Genomic DNA, 15,488 nt, shown 5'->3' with positions numbered 1-15,488 from the left:
TTATCATAACAAAATATTTTTAATAATAATATAATCAATATTTTTCACTTTTTTCAAAATTTTTTAATTAAATTAATACATTTAATTTATAAAAAGATAAATTAATAAAAAAAAGGGAGAAGAAGAATGCAGTTACAGGAAGACATGAATCAAACTATCAAAGTGTCGCTGTTAGGATGCCATGCCAACTCCTTCAATCTTCAAAGTTTCTGGGCTCTTCTTCTATACGCCATTAACATTACATTCATTAAACTCTTGTGCGTTTCTTTAACACTAGCAACCCAAATATTCCCTTCTATCTTCCCGTTTCTATTTTCTTTTTTCCTCTGAGAGGAGGTTCGTTAGTTATTCGCAACAACTTTAACAACCTTAACCTCCTCTCTCCACTTCTTCAATCTCTTATCTTTCGCATTCAGTAAAATAGGAACCCGCCACCTTCCTCGATTTGGTAAATCCATATCTGGACTTCGGTTTTTGATATTCTGTTGCTAAAAATTTTTTATGGGTGATGCGAGTGGCACGTAAAACATATCATCATATATATAAAAGAGAAATAAAAACGTAACCCGTATTGCCCCATAACCATAATCCGTTCAGAATAAAAACTTTTCACCATTTTGCGTGTTCATTCTCAGAGGGAAAGGGGTGATGAGATTTCTGCATTGGGTATGAGAAATTGAATGTAAAGTTTTTAACTTTACTTGAATTCCTTTGTGCTGTGATTGTGTTGTTCTTTGGGGTGCAAGAAAAGATGATGACCCCAAGATCTCAGGCGAGGAGCTCGCTGGAGGAGATGCTTGAGTCTCTCCGGCGGAGGGATGAGGAGGAGAAGCCGAAGGACAAGCCGCCGGCATTGCCATCGCGGCCTCCCTCGAGGGCGAGGCTGCCATCGGTGAGAGTGCCTAATAGGTTCCTTTGCCATGGAGATGATGAGAAAGAGGATAGTGGTGTTCGTGGACGCCACAGGAGGAATGGTAGTTTTGGGGTCAAGAAGGTGAAGGTGGTTGTGGAATCACCTTACATTGTGAAATCAGAAGATAGCAACTTGAACTTGAGTGCTGAAGAATCACCACCACCAACAACAACATCGTCCCCTGTATCATCACAGGTTCAGGTTCCAAACTCTGCTGTTGCTGTTGAAACTGATACTCCTGCTGCTGCTGCTCCTGCTCCTTCTGATGCATCTGCTCCTGTTTCTTCTGAAGTTTCTACTTATGTTTCTGCTGTTGCTTCTACTGCTGCTTCTGCTGTACCTTCTATGGTTTCTTCTCCAACAGGAGAAGTGGATTTGGAGGATGATAATATTGCTTATTTCATCAGAAAGGTGTGTATTTTGATGAACTCTTTTTCAGTTATCTGTTAGCACTGACCTTTGGCATAGATTGAGAGTTGGTAATTTGTTAGTAGCACGTGTTTGTACATTAAACTTCCGTTTCTGATTTTGGTTGTTGCTACAGAAACTTCAAGTTTGGTGTAGGCAACAAAAGGGGAACTGGGAACTAGGAAAGATACAGTCAACTTCAGAAGAGGAAGCATGCGTTTCGCTTTCAAATGGAAATGTAAAATTCTAAGCATTTTTGTCATTTCGAAATAAAGTTTTCAGTTTTTGAGTTTTCAAGGTAACATGTTTGTGGTTGTTACTGCAGGTTATGAAAGTGTCCAGATTAGCACTCCTACCGGCTAATCCCGACATTTTAGAGGGTGTGGATGATCTTATACAGCTTAGTTACTTAAATGAACCCTCAGTTCTTTACAATCTTAAGAGTCGTTACACTCAAGATTTGATTTACGTACGTGTGCTCTTCTGGGTTGTACTTCTGCTTGGTTGTTCATCTATGTTCCCTCATATGGTATTTGTTCTGTATGCAGAGCAAGGCAGGGCCAGTTTTAATTGCACTCAATCCCTTCAAAGATGTCCAGATTTATGGAAGTGAATACGTAGAAGCTTATAAACAGAGATGTAATGATAATCCTCATGTTTATGCTGTGGCAGATGCAGCTTATAACGAGATGATAAGAGGTGAGCGAGATTCTCTCTTTCTTTGGAATCTCTGTTAAGCTGTAGTTTTACTATATATTCACAGAAAGATTTCTGTTCAAATTTTACACATTGCAGATGAAGTAAATCAATCCATTATCATAAGGTCAGCACTCAATACATTCCTCTTCATATATGTTGCTGAACTCTACGGCATTGAATTGCTGAAGAAGTCATAGATATGTACTTGTTAATAATCACCTTTTTACAAATCTGTTGATAGTGGTGAGAGTGGAGCAGGGAAGACAGAGACAGCGAAAATTGCTATGCAGTATTTAGCTGATCTAGGTGGTGGCAGTTGTGGGATAGAAAATGATGTTCTTCAGACAAATTTTGTACTAGAATCTTTTGGAAACGCAAAAACTTCTAGGAATGATAACTCTAGCAGATTTGTGAGTTTTGTTTTTCCTTTCATTATACTGGAACTCATTCCTTTCAATGTAGCACTTTGTGGATTGCATTTAATGGTTGAGAAGTTGAACTGGTATACACCTTTATTTGGGCTCAGGGGAAGTTGATTGAAATTCATTTCAGCGCACTGGGGAAAATTTGTGGGGCTAAAATTCAAACATGTAAGAATTTTCAAGTAAATATATTGCATAAAATTTACTCTTTCGTGCAATTGATTTTTCTTGACTTACTGACTTAAGTTCTCATGCCTTTGTGTTTCTCATGCCAATTCCATTTCACTGACTTGAGCAGTTTTGTTAGAAAAGGTAACTTGTGATACCCTGCCTAAACTTAAGTGTGTAACTGAAATGTATATCTATGTTCACTTCTGAAATAATCGCATCTCCTTTGGCAGTCAAGAGTTGTTCAACTAGCCAATGGTGAGAGGTCATACCACATATTTTATCAGCTTTGTGCTGGTGCTTCACCTGATCTTAGAGGTGCATTTTCTAATTATTTATCAAATTTGCTTGCATACTTACGTAATTTATGTCACAAGTTTTCAGCTTGTAGTATATGGCTTGTTTTATAGCCTGCCTTTATTTGGAATTACTACAGTTGCTTCGGCATCCTATGTGATACATTTTTAGATGCCTTAAATTTACTTGGTTAAGGCATCACAAAGTACCAAGTAAAAGAAACAAGCTTTATTATTATGTGGTATTGGTTATATGGACCAACTGATGTCACTAGGTCCTATCAAAATCCAAATCTCATTGAAATTATTCATACTTTGTTTCTCCTATCTAAGTTCAGGTTTCCACTACACCATTTAACTGAACTAACTTCCATTTCATAAAATATTTCTTGCCTGATTCTTTTGTTGATCTTTTCATATGACCAAAGCACTTTAGCCGAGCTTCTGTTATCTTATCCTCACTAACCATTGCTGCCACTTAGTACTATATGTAAATTCATTTGTAAACATATCCTCTTCCCTTTTAGTTGCCTCTGCAATGTGATTTCTTTATCAGCTCAATTGAAGTTGTAAGTATTTACTCACACAGCATTACTTTTTCTCCGTTGCAGATAGGCTGAAGCTTAGAATGGCCAGTGAATATAGATATCTTAATCAGAGTGACTGCATGATAATTGATGGTGTTAATGATGATAAAAAGTTTCAAGGGCTAGTGGTATATCATCTGCCGGTTCATTTGTTAGCACTATATTCTTTTAGCTAATTTATGGCCTTTTATGTTCTCATGGAATGTTTCCCTGTCGTTGTTATCTGCGTTTTACCCCAGAAAGCGTTGGATGTTATTCGAATGTCCAAACAGGATCAAGAAAGGGTTTTCAAGTTGCTAGCTGCAATATTATGGCTGGGAAATATTACATTCCATGAAACTGACAATGAAAATCACATTGAGGTGGTTGATGATGACGGTAAGAATAAGATTCTTAAAAGCAAATATAATGTTTTAAATTGTGCGGGAAAGGATTGTATAATGGTTTATCTTAAAGGTGACCAAAATAGTAACATATGAATGAATACATTAAATTTTTTGTTACACCTTGAAAGTGACATTGTGCATATAATTCTCTTGGCAGCTGCAACCATTGCTGCCACACTGATGCAATGCAGTTTGAAGGAGCTAATGGTAACATTGTCTACCCATAAAATTAAAGCTGGCAAGGATACTATTACCAAAAAATTGACGTTGCGACAGGTTTGTCTATTATTACCTAAACAATTCTTGCAATCTATTATTGTACAAATCCTAAATGTCTTTGCTAGAAGGAAATGACGTTTGAAAATTTGAATTGTGTTATTGAATTGGGAATTCTTTGAAATAAGCCAAGAACCCTGAATGAATTACACTAATTTGAGGAAGAGTTAGGGATCGTCTACTCTCTAATCAGTTACAAATGATCAATCACACCTAACTAATCCGTTCTGTTTATTTACATAATTTTTCATTTTTTCTTTAGGCCATTGATACAAGAGATGCATTAGCAAAATTTATGTATGCAAACTTGTTTGACTGGCTTGTAGAACAAGTCAACAAGGCGCTTGAAGTGGGTAAACGACGTACTGGGAGATCCATAAGTATCCTTGACATTTACGGTTTTGAGTCATTCCAGGTATGCAAATTATGTTGATGAGTTTGCTATTGTTTCATGCACTATTTTATGTGTTCTAATGGGTTGATATTCTTTTTCCCTCTCTAGAAAAACAGCTTTGAACAGTTTTGTATAAATTATGCCAATGAAAGGCTTCAGCAACATTTCAATCGGCATCTGTTTAAACTTGAGCAGGAGGTCAGAAATTATGTTAAATCTTTAATTTGAATGCAATAGTATGTTGCTACAGTTACATAAATTTTATTTGTGAATTCAACTTTATGGTTGCTGGACAATTTGAAGCCAAGTATATTTCTGATAGTGTGAATGCGAAACAAGCCAAGAATCTAATTTATATGCATCATTTGAAAAGCTTTGGTACTTCTACTATCTTTTGGGAAGAGCATAATCAATCAAGAGTTCCAAATTTTTGGCCAATATATACAAGTTAATGTATTTGGAACAAGAGTAATTAAATAACTAAAAGCTATGAAGTATAATTTCATAAAACAGTTTAGTTCCAAATGATCTTAATTAGTGTATTGTTTGTTCCTGTAAGTTGTCTGACACTATGTTCTTATTCTATAAATTTATTGCAATTTGCTTCTCTTTTTTCAGGACTATGAATTAGATGGTGTAGATTGGACAAAAGTGGAATTTGAGGATAATCAAGTTTGTTTGGATCTCTTTGAGAAGGTATTTACTATTTATGAGGTTTAACCTATTTAATATTTTTGAGTTTCCCCTCTTGGCGGCATTGATTATTGCATTCTATTCTTGAATTATGCTCTTATAAAAAAAATTGTGTATAGGTCCTAATATTAGGTGTTTTTCACAAAGTTTTCTGATTGATGTTGTCATTATATACATTGTTGTAAATTTTGCAGAAGCCTCTGGGGCTGCTCTCTCTGTTGGATGAGGAATCAAATTTCCCAAGGGCCACTGATCTGACACTTGCTACTAAACTCAAGCAGCACCTGAGTTCCAATCCTTGTTTTAAAGGAGAAAGTGGCAAGGCTTTCAGCGTTCGGCATTATGCAGGGGAGGTTAGTAGCTACTAAGTTCAAATTGATTATTCGGGTATAAGTATCTCTTGAAATTTCCTGAGCCTTAAGGTGTGTTTTCAATTTTGATTGTGTTTGTGATTATACTAACAAGTTCTCTCAATTAGGTCACATATGATACAAATGGGTTTCTGGAGAAGAACAGAGATCCACTGCCATCTGATTCCATTAAATTGTTGTCATCGTGCAGTTGCGAACTGCTGCAGTCATTCTCCCAAGTTCTTGACCCGTCTCAACAAACAAATTCCTCACACTTAGGTGCTATGGAGTCAAAAAGGCAGAGTGTTGGCACAAAGTTCAAGGTAACCTTGTATCATCGCATGAATGCTCATGGAAACTATGCTATGTAATAGCATAGTAGAAATCTGAGGTGTATACTGATAGTAGTAAGTTACTGAATTTCTTTCTTTCTTTCAGGGTCAGCTGTTTAAGTTGATGCATCAGATGGAGAGCACCACACCCCACTTTATTCGCTGTATAAAGCCCAATGCTAAGCAAGTTCCTGGCATATATGATGAAGACCTTGTCCTGCAACAGCTCAAATGTTGCGGAGTTTTGGAGGTTGTAAGGATTTCGAGGGCTGGATATCCTACTCGAATGACGCATCAAGAGTTTGCCAAACGGTAGTTCAGAAATCTCTTATAGTTTTTCAATTATCATGAATAGTGGATTAATTTGTGTTTCTGCATATATTTTAGGTATGGATTATTGCTTTCTGAGGCGCACACATCTTTAGATCCACTGAGTATCTCTATTGCTATTTTGCAACAATTTAATATCCCTCCAGAAATGTACCAAGTTGGCTACACCAAACTGTATCTTCGATCAGGACAGGTACGTAGGTAATTTCTAATGCCGTCGAGCCATGATAGTGAGCTGTTGTGGTTTACTTGACATGCGAGTTGCCATGTCGCAAGTTATCACGGTTCGGCTTGATTTTATATTAATGCATCTAGTGGTTTCTTTCACTTCATTATTCCAGTGCTTTGTTTCTTGTTTAGGTTGGTGTACTGGAGGATAGGAGAAAACATATTTTATGGGGAATACTTAGTGTTCAGAGAAGTTTTCGTGGTTATCAAGTCCGCAGTACTTTCCGTGAACTTAAGAATCGTGCAACAACTTTACAATCATGTAAGGATGCCTATCAAATTAGTTTCGCTTGGATCAAAAGTTCTCTGCTGATTATTGCCTCCATGTGCATCTTGCTTGGGATGTTTGTATCTAAATCTTAGTTTCTATTTGGTTATATTACAGTTATTCGTGGAGAAATTGCGAGAAAGAAATATGGTGTTATGATGGAGTCCTCTATAATCATTTCTTCTGAACATGATCAGCAGATTGAGGCAGCCATAGTAATACAATCTGGTTAGTGTGTGGGGTTACATTTGAGAGGGACATTAAATATGATTTGGTTCTTAAAAATTTCCTTTTTATGTAGTAATTCGTGGGTGGTTGGTTCGGAGGCATGCTAGTAGCCTTTATAGGCCGAAGAAACATCATGAAAATCCGAGACATAGACGAAGATCACGTCCAAAGTTTCCAGAAATACAGGTAATTTTTGCATTTTCTAGTTAGAAAAACCCACTATATTACCAGCCCTACGTGTAATGATGGGGATGTTTGTTATGCCAAAACATATTTCTAGGTTCTTGAATGGCTTAGAATACCAGAAGTTAAGGCCCTTTATTCGGACCTTCGAAAATTCTTCAAAAATCTTAGGATATGCTCTGGTTGGAAGTTGGAGGCAGATTTAAGTCTGCATACCAATTGAATGATTCTTTATATAAGATTTTGTACAAATTCCCAACCATTCTAGATCTTAATCGCCTCTTTTCTTTTCTCCTTTTTATTACTAATTTTCATTCCTGGTTTATGTTTATCAGGATGTGTTGTCCAGAGAGCTGGCTCAGAACCTGCCTTCAGCTTTAGCAGAACTCCAAAAGCGGGTCGTCAAGGCTGAAGTAACTATAGAGCAAAGAGAAGTCGAAAATTCTCAATTGAGGGATCAACTAAAACAGTTTGAGAGAAGGTGGATCGAATACGAGAATAAGATGAAATCAATGGAGGAGATGTGGCAAAGACAAATGGTGTCTCTGCAAGTAAGTTTTCAGCTTAGTAATCTAAACTAACTTTCCCGCTTATACATTCAACTTTTGACATCCTCAAGATTTGATGATGTTATTGCAATGAATGTGATGTTGTTCAAATGTTCAAAACCACACCTTTGATTAGCTCATTTTTACACACCATAAGGAATGTTTTGTTTTAACATTAGTTTCTTGCAACCTTAATGCATAAGGGTTTGAAGTTTAACCTGAAATTCAACTGAAGACTCGACTTGCAATTTCAATTTACAGATGAGTCTTGCTGCTGCTAGAAAGAGCCTTGCCTCTGCCAGTGGTCAACATGCAAAACATGATGTCGTGGCGCAATTTGGCTCCGATTCTGAAGATACCGCTTCCATGGAATCTAGAACACCTCGAACACCTGGAGTGAGTACACCCTTGAAGTATTCTTGTAGTCTTTCTGAACTCGGAGCAGTAAGAGAAGTTAATGGTTGCGCAAATTCTGTGAGCAGTCTGACAAGGGAATTCGAGCAGCAGAGACACGTCTTTGATGAAGAGGCCAAAGCTATGCTCGAGGGTCAAAACGGTAACATGAAATGTTATGCTGAATATAAGAAACTTAAACGTAGGTTTGAGGGGTGGAAGAAAGAATACAAGATTAGATTGAAGGAGATAAAAGCAAAACTTCATAGGAATCCAGAAATGGATAGAGGGCGGCGAAAATGGTGGGGGAAATTGAGTTCAAAAGCACATAGTCTTGGTAGGGAATGAGCAAAAATGGCAATAGTGGTTGGTGTTGGTGAAGGGTTGAGTAACTGTATATCTACCAATTTTGTTACAGAGTGAAAGTTGTGCATAGTTGTAGACTTGTAGGTTGCATAGTAGTAATGGATAGTCTAGTTTGTTCATGTATATGTGAAACTTAGCTCGCAAAAGTATTAGTAGTCAGTGTTGATATCTGTACATCATATTGCTGTGCTGGATTGATGCAAGTTCATTTCACCAATGATAAATAATGTTTTAACTTTTAAGCATCAAGTTTTTATGCTGCTTGGAAAAAGGCCATGTATATACAGGAAATCAATTATTAAATCAATCATTATGTATGTGTATAGATATATGTATTGTTTAATTTATTTTTAATATATATTTTATATGAGTGACTAAGTTGGTAATTGGTAGTTGATTTTTTTGTGTATATATAATATTTTTTATATGATTATATTTAGAAATAATATAGATTCACCATGAAAATCCCCTTGATTGACAAAAACCTTAGTAGTCCTTAATAAGTAAAAACAATAAGTGCACTAACACTACTAATCCACAACTTTAATGATAACAACCTACACATAAATCATCGTCTCTTTATTCACAATAAAAGCAAAGTGCGAGGGTAAAAGAAAAGAAGGAAAAAGAAAAGGTGTTATCTTGTTCTAAGAACCAGGCACAAACTTGGTGGCATAAACCCAAGCATTGTTAGCCACAGGGTTGTCAAGGTGGTCCAAAAGGTTCTCCAATGGGCCTTTACCAGTTACAATGGCCTGAACAAAGAACCCAAACATGGAAAACATGGCAAGCCTTCCATTCTTGATCTCCTTGACCTTGAGCTCAGCAAAAGTAACTGGGTCATCGGCAAGGCCCAATGGGTCAAAGTACTGCCCACCAGGATAGAGGTTGTTCCCTTCTCCAACACCAGGAAGCCCATTAATGCGGAACCCTTCAACAAGGCCCATTAGGACTACTTGGAAGCCCAGGACTGCAAGGATGCTTTGTGCATGAACAAGGTTTGGGTTTCCAAGGTAGTCAAGCCCACCTTCTGAGAAGATTTGGGCCCCAGCTTTGAACCAAACAGGCTCCTTGAAGTCAACTCTGACCCACTTCTCAAGAATTTCTGGGGTGATGCAACCTAATGCTCCAAGCATAGCCCAACGCCCATGGATCACCTAATTATTATTCCACAAAAACGTTTAATTTCATTCACAAAACGTTCAATGACTCACCACTAAGGCTTAAAGATCTTATTTATCTTAAAATATTTTTATAATATTTTTTCAAAAAACATAAAAAATATAAATTCTAAAAGAAATAAAAATTTTAATAATTTGTCATATATACTTTTGACAAAATTAAACTCTATTTAAAACCTTAAAAGAGATTTTTCTATTAAAACTTTTGACAACCTAAAGATGCCCAAAAAAACACTTTACTGAGAGTTACTGATTTATGATTTGTAAAAATCTGGCCTTAACAGAGAAATTAGATATGAATTGAAGAAGATACCTCAAGAGCCCTATTCCTGGCAAAAGCTTCAGGGTCAGCAGATAAACCAGCAGTGTCCCAACCATAATCTCCAGGGAACTCTCCAGTCAAATATGAAGGTGTTTGAGCAGAAAAGGGTCCCAAGTATTTCACTCTATCTGGCCCATACCACAATTCATTCCCCTAAAACACAACCATACACAACACTTCAAAACTGTTGCTAAAACAAGGGGTGTCTCAAAAGTGCAACAACAATATACATACCATGGTGTATTTCCCAGTTCCCATGGAGACAACATCTCTCAGAGTGTTGTTGTTGGTTCCCCTTCCTTGTCCAAGGAAAGGTGTTGGCTTCACAACAGTGCTAGACAATGTTGATGCCATGATTTCTTGCAAGATTTCTTAATTGCTTTAATGTGTAGTGTGTAACATGATATGTAGCGAGAGAGAGAATCATATAGGTGTGTGTTTGTGGTTGGCAACACACACGAGTGTTGCTGTTGTTACTTGTTAGTGGTGGGGAAGATGTGTGGTTTTGGATCAACCAATGAGAAGGCTTTAAAGGATTTTATGTATCTCCAACTCATATCTTTTTATCCACATTTTATCTTTGATCCAATAACATAGTATTACACACTTCTTTTTTATTTCATTTTGTCTCTATACCTATCCATCAATATCCATCGTTTTCTTTTTCCCTTTGTTTTCAACAATATATATTCGCATCGCTTTTTTTATTAATTCTTAAAGTTTTTCTTAATAACATAAAAAAAATTTCGTTTTCAATACGCTAAACATTTCAATTTCAATCAAGTTCTATAAAAAAAAAATTGAAACAAGTGCTAAAATAAATATATAAAATTTTAAAAGTACTATTTGTACACCAAAATCAGTCACTAAAATTAGCTACCAATATATTTTAATAAAAATATATGTGTAATTTAATTTAGGAATAAGGAACAAAATTACACCTGAAAGGTCATACGCTGGACACAAATACACATAAATCGTTTAATGAGTCACGCGTGCACAATAATTATACATTCCGCCAGACACAATCACCATTCCGGTCATCAGCGTGTGGTGTGGTTAGTTTGAGTGAACACGTGTCTCTATTCACTCCTTGCTGACACGTTCAGATTGAGTGAGCTGGCCATTTAGTGCCAAATCAGAAATTACAATTTATTTTAATGATTAATTAAAATAAACCCTTCCTTTTCTTTTATCTTCAGAAAGAAGATGCTATGTGTTGAAACCCTAACACCTTAACCAATAACTAAGAATATGGGTTCATTCCAGAAAAAATCGAGCTCTTTATCCCTAAATTGTAGCAGCGCTGTTGGTAGCGGATCTTCGTTGTTGAAGAACAAGAAGAAGAAGAAGTTTGAGTACAACAATGGCAAGTATTTGCACGGAATTGAAGTTGTGGTACTCAAGTCTGGAACAGAGTGAAATCCAGACAGATCGTTGTGAGTATTTTATTTGGCTGGACGAAATAGAAGGAAAAACAAGAAATGTGGGGACAGAGGTTATATCTGAAGAAAGACCATTGAAATAATCATATCAGAAGATGAATAAGCTTACAGAGTGTGCCACCAAATTGAAAGAATATGTGCAACAGTTACAAAAGACAATTAATATGATTAAGGGTAAAATAAAGTGTATTAAGAATATGGTTGTGGACATTTGTTTGGGGTTGAATTTTTGGACATTATTGATCACCTAACCTTGCATTGAAGTTTATATCAATCAGAACATTTGCTGATTTAATATCTCTGTGGATCACAGGTGGTGTTGATGAATGAAGAGTATCAATTTCCTTTGAAGTTTGCAATGCCAAACGAACCCTTCTTTCCTAATTTGGAAGCTTGCTGTTATTGCTCTGGATTTTGGACAAGATATCAATCTCGTTATCAACCTCGTTGTTGCTGATGATAAACTCTGGTGCAGATGCAAAGGAAGAAGAAGAAGAAACCATTGTAGCTTTATAGACATAACCATGGCTTCCTTTGCCGAGGAGCTTGCGCTCTGAGAAGCCATTGGTGGCAGCTTCAAGGTCACTGTAATGGAAGTGTTGGATCTTGATGGGTTTTTCTTTTTCTTTGTTGTTCTGTTTCTTTGAAGTGGTGGTGGTGGAAGAAGAAGAAAAAGAAGGTGATGGTGTGAGAGAATTGGAGGTTGAAACTGCGGATTCAGCTCTGCAAGAGATACTAAGGTACCCCATCAATCAAAGTTTCAAGCTTTTGGTGTGAATCAATAAAGGGGTGGAAGAGAAAGAAGATGATACAACACAGCACAACACAACAATGGATTCGCTTTGGGCTGCGTGTTAAGGATGTCTTTTTATTCTTTTTTCTTTTTAAAATAAATTGTAATTTCTGAGTTGGCACTAAATGGCCAGCTCACTCAATCTGAACATGCCAGCAAGGAGTGAATAGAGGCACGTGTCCACTCAAACTAACCACGCCACACGTTGATGGCCGGAATGGTGATTGTGTCTGCTGGAGTGTATAATTACTGTGCACGCGTGATTCATTAAATAATTTATGTGTATTTGTGTCCAGCGTATGAATTTTCAGGTGTAATTTTGTCCCTTCTTCCTTTAATTTATTTTTAATGTGTATTTATATTTCAGTATATATTTTATATTAGTAGTTAATTTTGGTGTACACATAGCATAATTTTTAATATTTATGTATTATTATTTCAATTTAAAATTGCATTCCGAATATACCTTTCAAAAATTTGATTAAGATTATCGTTAATGTATATTTTTGAATTTTACCTCAATAAATACATTGCAAATAGATTGAAAATTTTAACTATTCCATCTTTTCGATAAAAGCTTAGAATCTTTTTATCAAGCAGCTTAACTTAGTGCTATAAAGTATATACTAAAATGAATGTTCACTCTGAATTCGAATTTTAATTTAGTTTTTTAAATTTTAATTTTTTTTTCAATCTGCAAATTTTACAAACGCGATCAAATTAGTTTTTGAGATAAATTTTAGAATAAAGATATTAATAAAGTGATAAGATAGACAATCAGATTTCAAAACATGTAAAACGACCAAATTAAATAGAAAAAGTATGAGAAACCAATATATATAATGTACAATGTATACAATAAATTAAAATTAAAATCAAATTTTGGTCAATTAATTAATTTTGAATATTTGCTAATTTAAAATTTGAAACAAATTAGAATTGTCGTCACTTATACAAACACAAAAACCCATCATATGAAAAAAATCTATTCTCCTATTTAGTACCCAATTCCTCTCCCTCGAATCCTAATCCCTCTTCGTCAAACCCTCAACGTTGTGCCAGCCTACTCCTAACAACCCGACCACCACAGCCACCGCCATTAACGTAGGAGGGGGCGCGAAGGGTAGCAACATGCCGTCACGCTGCCGCGCCATTGCTTCTTCTCTACCCAACCCTCCCATCGGCGACGCCCACTCCCTCACCAGCAGCACACGTTGCCGTCGAGCATCTCCAGCCCGTCTCCTTTATCCCGCACCCGTTTCTGTCCGTGTTGTGCCACCGCCCACCACGGTTGCCACGGACCCAGCGGCAGCAACACCACCAAGCAAGCCACACGTCATAGGCACCTAAACACCGTTGTTCACCACTAACTGCAGCAAACGGCGCTGACATAGTATCACGCATCTTCCTCAACAACCTCATTTGACTACAATAGGTTAGTGATAGCTAGGGTTTTAATTTTTAAATGGATGCTCATGCAATGTAATATGTTTCAATAAATAGTTACGTTGATTAAAAGATATTCTGTGATTTGGTTAAGATTATTGAATTTTTCTTCCTTGCGGAATATTTTTTATTTTTGAATTGTTGGACTAAATTGGAAAAAACATGTGACTGTTGATGTTAATGTAATGTATTAGACTTCAAAAAATAGTTATTTTAGTTAAACGATGTACTGTGATTTGGTTGGATTATTGGATTTTTTTTTATCTTGCAGAGTATATTTTATTTTTGAAATATTGCACTCAATTGAAAAAAATCATGTGTTGTTGCTAATTTGTATAGTTTCTTTTTTTTTCACTACTACATGCTTCTCTATTTCGATTAGTTAACCTAGAATTCTGGTAATATGTATGGATGCAAAATTACTTTACTTGTTGGGAATAAGACGGTTGTTTAGTTTGCAATGTTTAGAGATAGTTTGTTCTCATCTATGAATTGATGTTTGTTTTTGTTTCCGTAATTGGTTATTTGCTTGATTTTGTATCTGGTATGTGAGTTAATTAAATAATTGGTTAAAAATTATTTTGGTTGTGCTTGAACGAAGCTAATTAAATTTGGCCCAATAGTGATCTAAATGAGATGTGTTTTGATTGGTTGAATTAGTTGATTCCCTCTTTTCTTGTAAACCATTTTTTCAAAAAAGGGTTCAATGTTGATAAGTTGTTGGGGTTCTTTTTTTTTTCTCAATTCTACATGTTTCTCGAGTTAGTTTGGGAGTGTTTTTAAAAATAAAAGGAAAAGTACAACTCAGTTCGGTATTTGTTGAAGTGATATTGCTTGTGAATCTAGAACTCAGGGAGTATGCACGCATGCCGATTGTGATGATATTTTGATTTGTTGAACCACTGGATCTTTGTTCTTCTTTTAGAATACTTTATATGGCGGATGCAATATTACGTTACTTGCTTGGAAGAACACGGATGTTTAGTTCACTATGTATAGGAATGGTTGGTTTTTTTAATAAATGGATGTTTGAAAAGGGACAGCTCCGCATGGCATTTGTTTATTTGAATTGGATTGCTGGCTTTGGCGTTCAAATACTCTGCATGCTTATTTTGTTACGTTCTGTGGATTTGATTTAGTTGAGTCATACTCGAATAAAAATTGGAATTGATTTGTGTCATTTAAACCAGGTGCACGGGAGATATTTTGGTCAATGAGCTAGTTGTTACAGAAGCAACAAGGATGATGTTCAATTTACCTTGTACATGGACTTTGATTAAACAGTTAGCATAGAATTAGTGTAATTGTTGCTGACTTGACATAATTGGCTTAGCTTCAGTAGTATGCATCCATTATAGTTTAATTGTTGCTGACTTGACATGTCTTTTGCTTGATTTGCTGGATTCTGCATGTACATGCTCTACATGTTTCTTTTGTTATGTAGTTTGGATTAGATTAAGTTTAATTTTGCTTGAATTGAAGTTGAATTTTTGTTAAGCCGTTTAATCATGGTGCCCGAGTGGTATTTTGGTAAATTTGTTAGTTGTTTATTATCAATTAAAGTGGATATTCATTTTACGATGTATGTGATGGTACTTTCATATGAAAACTGGATGTTTATTTGGGTTATATTATTAGTCTTTTGCTTGATTTGCTAGATTCTACATGCACATGTTCTGCAGGTTTCTTTTGCTTTCACATTTTCTGCAGGAAGATTTGGAATATTTAAACCCAAAGAGGATGTATAACGCCAACTCTTCAGCTTATAATCAGAAGCAAAAGTTTTTTGAAATTCAAGATGAACAATAACTCGCAATATTTATATCCATGAAT

At 35.9% G+C, this 15,488-nt stretch overlaps 2 protein-coding genes across 2 annotated transcripts; one reads left to right on the top strand and one right to left on the bottom strand.

The window, feature by feature from the left end:
- LOC107613854 (myosin-2-like) lies at positions 145–8,771 on the top strand. Its single transcript, XM_016316028.2, has 24 exons — positions 145–1,324; positions 1,458–1,559; positions 1,647–1,790; positions 1,870–2,020; positions 2,117–2,144; positions 2,262–2,430; positions 2,547–2,610; positions 2,741–2,754; positions 2,844–2,928; positions 3,518–3,621; positions 3,733–3,871; positions 4,037–4,155; positions 4,418–4,570; positions 4,658–4,747; positions 5,168–5,245; positions 5,437–5,595; positions 5,721–5,915; positions 6,031–6,236; positions 6,312–6,447; positions 6,615–6,744; positions 6,868–6,978; positions 7,052–7,164; positions 7,497–7,712; positions 7,971–8,771. Exons 1-24 carry the CDS (start codon positions 752–754, stop codon positions 8,448–8,450), a joined length of 3,759 nt encoding a protein of 1,252 aa, XP_016171514.1. The 5' UTR covers positions 145–751; the 3' UTR covers positions 8,451–8,771.
- LOC107613430 (chlorophyll a-b binding protein 13, chloroplastic) lies at positions 8,921–10,449 on the bottom strand. Its single transcript, XM_016315415.2, has 3 exons — positions 10,206–10,449; positions 9,963–10,124; positions 8,921–9,625 (listed from the first exon to the last, which is right to left on the bottom strand). The coding sequence occupies exons 1-3, from the start codon at positions 10,323–10,325 to the stop codon at positions 9,116–9,118; spliced, it is 792 nt and encodes a 263-aa protein (XP_016170901.1). The 5' UTR covers positions 10,326–10,449; the 3' UTR covers positions 8,921–9,115.

Source organism: Arachis ipaensis, chromosome B08, assembly GCF_000816755.2.
Source record: "Arachis ipaensis cultivar K30076 chromosome B08, Araip1.1, whole genome shotgun sequence".
NCBI classification, from domain to species: Eukaryota; Viridiplantae; Streptophyta; class Magnoliopsida; order Fabales; family Fabaceae; genus Arachis; species Arachis ipaensis.
The sequence above is the reverse complement of the archived record's forward strand: the minus strand, read 5'-3'. Positions and strand labels throughout refer to the sequence as shown.